General features: G+C 54.5%; 1 protein-coding gene across 1 annotated transcript in view; it reads left to right on the forward strand.

The window, feature by feature from the left end:
• LHFPL5 (LHFPL tetraspan subfamily member 5) overlaps positions 1 to 6,887 on the forward strand; it is a 21,487-nt gene continuing 14,600 nt past the window's right edge. Inside the window, exon 1 of the mRNA XM_032804849.2 lies at positions 1 to 723. Coding sequence (XP_032660740.1) covers positions 312 to 723 — 412 coding nt within the window. The 5' untranslated portion in view covers positions 1 to 311. The remainder of the gene's footprint in view (positions 724 to 6,887) is intronic.

Raw genomic sequence — 6,887 nt, forward strand, 5'->3', positions numbered from 1 at the left:
CCCCAGGAGCGCGGCTGGGAGCCGGGCAGCCCATCCCGGCCCGGAGCCGGGCACAGGGGCTGGAGCCGAGAATCTGGACACGGAGCTTGATCGCCAGAGCTGGGCCCTGAACACAGGACTTTGGGCTAGGTCCCAGAGCTGCGCCTGGGTGTGGGGACCAGGTGCAGGGCACCTTCCCCCCTCACTAACTTCCCTGGGAGCCCACAGCCTGAGCCTGCTGCCCACAAGGAGGCAGCCTCACCAGCCAGGGAGCCCCTGGCCCCATACCTCCAGTCCTGGACCAGCCCAGAAGCAGCATACCCAGCTCCGCCATGGGGAAGATGCTGCCAGCCCAGGAAGCGGCCCGGATCTACCACACCAACTATGTGCGGAACGCCCGGGCCATGGGGGTGCTGTGGGCACTCTTCACCCTCTGCTTTGCCGTCATCATAGTGGTGAGCTTCATCCAACCCTACTGGATCGGTGACAGCATCGACACTCCGCAGGCCGGCTACTTCGGCCTCTTCTCCTACTGCATTGGCAATGCCCTAACCGGCGAGCTCATCTGCAAGGGCAGCCCCCTGGACTTTGGCACCATCCCCTCCAGTGCCTTCAAAACAGCCATGTTCTTTGTGGGCATCTCCACCTTCCTCATCATTGGCTGCATCCTCTGCTTCAGCCTGTTCTTCTTCTGCAATTCAGCCACTGTCTACAAAATCTGTGCCTGGATGCAGCTGGCGGCAGGTGAGTAGCTTGTGGGGCTCCAGGGGGTACAGCCCAACCCAGTCCCAGGGGCAAAAATGCACCTGTGGCCCAGAGCCAACTCATTACTGTTTGTGTTATCACAGCCTCTGCAGGCCCATCTGAGATCACGACAATTCCAGAGCTGGGGGAAGCAATATAAAGGGCTGGCAACTGCAGGCTGAACAGCGAAACTTACTCTGTATTTTTTTTTCTACAATTTGGGTCAATTTAATGCTTGTGAAAGGAGCTGGATGGACAGAGTTAAAACCTGCTGTCCTCCCCAGCCATAAAACAGGCCCATTGAGGCATTTGAGATTCTCCCCTCCCCCACCATTTACCCTACCTTTGTGCCTCATTCATGCCCTGGCAGGGTGACATCACACAGGAAGAAGGTAGTTTATAATCTTCCTGAGCCACAGACTCATGGGGGGTCTCTGCTGAGACTGCCAGTAATACTACTATCTAGCTCTTCCATGGCACTTTTCATCCATGGATCTCAAAGTGCTTCACAAAGAAGGTCAGTTGCATCACCCCTATTTTACAGAGGGGGAAACTGGGGCACAGACCAGTGGTGTGACTTGCCCCAAGTCACCCAGCAAGCCAATGGCAGAGCCAGGTCTCCTGAGTTCCAGTTCAGTGCTCTGTCTGCTAGGCCACATTACCAATAAAGGTGTCATTTAGGGCCAAGCTTGAGGGGTTTTGCAACATGGACACCAGGCCCTAGAGAAGTGGGCTGGGACCTGTCAAACTCATTGCACATAGGTAAGCAATGCTCTTGCTGGTGCAGTAGCTGCATTTGCTGAAGCATGAAGGGGAGAACTGCTCAGAACTATCTCCCATCTAAAGCTTTACTTTAGGCAGATATAAAGGGCCACACTCTAATACTTTACTCATCATGAAAAGCACCATCCCACATGAACTATCCTATTGATTTCAGTGGGGCCCCTCCTGGAATGGGGCACTTTTCCACTAACCACTTCTGCCCAAAGTTTAGTTCTGTAAGGTAGGAGCCAGCTCAGAGCTTGCGAGGCCAGGCCAGTTCTGGACTGAAAGATGCTGGGTGAAGCAAACACTGTGGTTCTCCTGCACTACTGAGAGCAGAAAAATAAAATCCTTTCCAGTTAAAGAAACGGGTAAGAAAACCAGGAATGAATGTGGGCCTGAGGCACACCCACCTCTCTCTCTGCCTCCTCTGCCCTTGGAGGTGGGGTAGTTCCCTGCCTCTAAAACGCACGTCCTCAGGGGCAGCATGTTTGTATAATTTTTGGTGGTGCCTAGAATGGGTCCAAGCCTGCCCCCCACATCTGCCTTATAAGCCGATATATATATATATTTTAAATAATGTAAAAATGTGAGGACTCTGGGATGGGGCTGGTGATGAGAGGTTTGGGGTGTGGGAGAGGCTCAGGGAGAGGGTTTGGGTGTGGGGTGAGGGCTGTGGTGTGAGGCTGGGGATGAGGGGTTCATAATGGAGAAGAGGGCTCAGGGCTGGGGCAGAGGGTTAGGGTGTGGGAGATGAAGGCTCTGGTTGGGGATGAGGGGTTTGGGGTGCAGGCAGGCTGCAGGGCTAGGCCAGAGAGGAGGACTCCCCCCACCTGGCAGCAACAAGCTCCAGGGGAGGGACCCCCCTCTCTTCCAGTAGCACACTCACCTTGCACCACTGTCACTGCATGTGCTCCTAGGGCCCCTCTCAGGTCAGGAACCCCCTCACCTCCCCTGTGGTGGGTGGCGGAGGGTGGGAGGCTGCCATCATGTGTGCACCTCCTCCCTGCTGCTGCCCCTTACTGTAGCCTCACTGGGGGTGGAGGTGGGGCTACCTGTTGCGCAGAGTGGGACTGGAGTGATGACTGCAGGTGGGGGGCTCCCTGTGCTGGTGGAGGGTCCTGCTGGAAAAGGAAAGGGTCTGAGGTGGAAAGGCAGGGGAGGGGCACCTGGCACTAGTGGATAGAGGGCACTAGAACCCTGTGGTGGCAGTTGATGCCGGGAGCCTGCAGAGCCAAGACAGCAGGGAGCTGCAGGGGGCAGCCACCAGCTTGAGGCAGGGATGCTCCGGGCCTGGGGGGGGGCACACAGGGGTGCCAGGTGGGGCTGACCAGGGGGAGAGACCCAGCCCTGAACATTGGTGGAGCCAGGCAGTGGTGAGCTGGAGCTGGTTCCCACCGGTTAGCGGGAACCGGTTGTTAAATTTAGAAACCCTTTTAGAACCGGTTGTAAAGGGTTTTTAAATTTAACAAAAGCTCCAGCAGCTCCCTGCCCTGCCCTGCCCCCGGCGCCAGCTCACCTGGCTCCAGCTCTGCCTCTGCCTCCTCTTCTGAAGGCTCCCCCTCTGGGCTTCCTGCCAATCAGCTGTTAGCACGGGAAGCCTGGTAGGGCTGAGAAGGAAGCAGCAGCTTCCTGCACGTGAGCTGGGGCAGGGGGCACGAGGAGGGCTCTAGGTGCTGCGCGTCTCCGGCCCGCAACCCCAGGCCCGACTCTGGCCGGCCAACCGGGTGGCATGGCTCTGGGATGGCCCCGACCCCAACTCCGGCCAGGCAGCGCAGCTCCGGGCCAGCCCTCGACTCCGACTCTGGCTGGCCGGGCGGCACAGCTCTGGGCCGGCCCCTGGTCCAGCCCCCGACTCCAGCCTGGCCAGTGGCTCCGGACCAGCCCCAACCTCGGGACGGCCCTAACTCTGGGCGGCATAGCTCTGGGCCAGCCCCCGGCCCTGGGCCAGCCCCTGGCCCCCAACTCTGGCCTGGCCAGTGGCTCCAGGCCAGCCCCCGACTCTGGCCCCCAGCTCTGGGCTGGCCTCGGTCCCGACTGTGGGCCGGCCCCCGATTTCGGGCTGGCCAGCAACTCTGGCCCGGCCCCCAACTCCGGCCCGGCGCCCGCGGCTCCCAGCCCTGACTCTGGGTGGCGTGGCCCCCATCTCCAGGCAGTATGGCAAGGGGGGCAGGGAGTAGGGAGGGGGTGTTGGATAGAGGGCGGGGGGTGGATTAAGGTCGGGACTTGGGGCAGTCAGAGGGCAAGGAAAGAGGAATTTAATGGGGGCAAGAGTCCTGGGGGGGCAGTCAGGAAGGACCAGGGGTTGGATGGTGTGGTGGGAGGCAGTCAGGGGCAGGGGCTCCAGGGGCAGTCAGGACAGAGAGAAGGGGTGGTTGGATGGGGCAGGGGTCCCGGGGGGCCATGAGGAATAAGAGGATGGGTTGGATGGGGCGGCAGGGGGCAGTTAGGGGACAGGGAAGGGGGGTGGATGGGGCAGGGGTCCTGGAGGTGGGGTGTCAAGGAACATGGGAGGTTGGATGGGGCAGAAGTCCTGGGGAGTGCAGGGGAGGCATGACCCCCTCATGGGGTGAGGAGGAGGGAACCGGTTGTTAATATTTTGGCAGCTCATCACTGGAGCCAGGCCCCCAGGCCCTGAATATTGCTGGAGACTGGGCACCACGGGCCCATATAACTCGCTGCCCCTGCATGCCCTGTAATTCTTTCCTGGCTTGCAGAGAACAAATGAGGAGCATGAGTTAAAATGGGACATGAGGTCAAGATTTGCCATATTATCTCAGATGGTTAGTCCACTAAGCCTCTCCCCTCACTGCAGCAGCCAATAGGTGATGCTGTAGAGGAATATGAAGCAAAGCCCTTAGGCACCCAACAAGAGGTACAATTCTGTGCATGAGGGGGGGGAGGATTCCCTCCCAACTCCCGTGGCAGTCACCTGATGCTCTGAGGTATGGATCTTGATTGGCTTGCAGTAAGGCAAGCATTATTGGGCATAAAATTGTCCACCTAATGAACTCAGGTTGCAGTGACTACAGGCCAAGCAGATGCCAGGTCAGGGAGCAGATAAGCGTGAGCAGACTAATATGGTGAAGCAATTTACAGCCACTGTTGGTCAGTGCTCCTTTTGTTTACCCAGTACATCAGAAAGTAGAGCATGCACCTTACCGTGACACTAGGGACAGAAGGATAACAACTTTTCAGGCTACTCAACCCACTCAGCTTAGGGTTGGGGTTTACTGGGTGGAATTACCATTAATTAAACCCTGCCAGCAATACTAGTCCTCAGAGGCAAGGGGCATGGTGAGGGCTGTGTGCTTTCCCTATTGCAGTGAGAAGCTGCTGAAATCCAGTCCCGTCCAGCCTCCTGAAATATTGATGTCAAAGAGGAAGGCAGCATCCTGTTACAGTTCCTGCTTGGCTCAGCAGGCAGGGAGCCTTGCTGGTGGGGAAAATGCCATGGAGACAGAGAAAGTTGGACCAGCTTCAGTGCTGGTGGAAAGCCCCTGCAGGCAATGGAATTGCAGCAGGGCTGACTTTAGCCCTTAAGGTATAGACTAATTCCAACTGGTCTAAAGGAAACAATCTCAAAGATTAAGATAAGAGGCTTGGAAGCAGTTCAAAAGTCCAAGGAACCTGAACAACCAAAGGTTTGCTGCCCCAGAAGATTTGAGTAGCAATTTCTCATATATTTGCTTCTGCTATTAACATGACACATGGGGAAACAATGCAGCACCTGGGAAGGAGCTTGATTTTCGAAAGAAAGCAGCAAAGTCTTAGTCCCTTCTCACCATCTTTTCCCTTTGGAGGCAAACCAACCAGAGAGGGACGGGTTAGGAGCTGTGCTGTGTTCAGGTGACACGTGGCTTTTAAACAGATTAATAATAGAGAGAAACATGGTGAGAGAGTTCAATCTCCTTAATAAAATAAAGCATTTATCTGATTTATGTAAAAGAGGGTTTGGGATATGACTGACAGCCCTCCACCTTCCTCTTACATACAATCAAAGATGAAATATGGAGGCTAAAAGCTATTACCTTCCCATCCCAGTTAACATACAACAAATAGAGGACAGCCAGGCTGGGATGCCTTGGCTTTTAACTCCCTCCAAGAAGTGCTAGTGCATTAATGTGCTGGAACTGGGGGCACTGATGAATGCTTTGAGTTTGGACATTGGAAATCCCATGGTGAAGAAAGGGTTTCAGGCCGTGCCTGAGCTGACTGCTAGCAAATGGACAATGCAGCCTGCCCCAGAGAGGCAGTGGCCCTGCTGCCAGACCTGTGCTTTGCAAGGCAACACATGTTTGAAACACACCACCAGATTTCCTCCTTGCAGGGGGGCAGGTCTTTAGACAGATGCAACCAAACTCAGCCATGCCAAGGAGGCCATGATATTATCCAGTCCAGCCCACAAAAACCCTCTCCCTGGCCTGTGCTGAACTGTTCTTGAGAGTCGATATGTTTAGGGCTTTGCCCAGTCTAGTTTTAAATATTGCAAACCATGTGGCTTCCACCAAGTCCCATGGTAGAGTGTTCCACAGTCTCGAAGCCGTGTATATTCCTTCTACAAAAGTAGGTCACAGAGGCCCCAACTGCTGTGCAAGCAGACAGTAACATAAGAACACAAGAACGGCCGTACCGGGTCAGACCAAAGGTCCATCTAGCCCAGTATCTGTCTACCGACAGTGGCCAATGCCAGGTGCCCCAGAGGGAGTGAAGCTGACAGGCAATGATCAAGTGATCTCTCTCCTGCCATCCATCTCCATCCGCTGATGAACAGAGGCTAGGGACACCTTTCTTTACCCTTCCTGGCTAATAGCCATTTATGGACTTAGCCACCATGAATTTATCCAGTTCGTGGACATCTTCAGAGAAGCTATCCAGGATGAGCCACCCACACACCCACTCATCCCAACTTTCTGTCTCATTGTAGCAAATTAGCCCCCATCCAACTTGTATGTATAGTTGGTTCTATTTTCCAATGTGCATGTACTGTACAATTTTTTCACGACACCACCCACCATTCACTCTCTCATTCTTGCCCAATCACTTAGTTTGGAGAGCATCTTTTTGAAGTTCTCACAATCGCTTTGGTATTAACTATCTTGAGTAGTTTAGATCGACTGCAACTTGAACTTGATGTTTACCCCTTTCTCCAATCATTTATGAATCAATTGAATAGGAGGTCTAGACTGACCCTTGGACAATCACTAGTTACCCCGCTCACTGCAGATTTAACCATATTTAATTCCTACGTATTTGTGTCTGCTAGCCTGAGTTGTTCTCATCCCATGAAATGACCTTCCTTGTATCCCATGACAGCTTTAATTTACGTAAAGCTTTTGAGACCTTGTCAAAGCCTTTCGGAGAATCAAGTACCCTATGATCACTGGATCCTCTTCCCCATG

Source organism: Chelonoidis abingdonii, chromosome 4, assembly GCF_003597395.2.
Source record: "Chelonoidis abingdonii isolate Lonesome George chromosome 4, CheloAbing_2.0, whole genome shotgun sequence".
NCBI lineage: Eukaryota > Metazoa > Chordata > Testudines > Testudinidae > Chelonoidis > Chelonoidis abingdonii.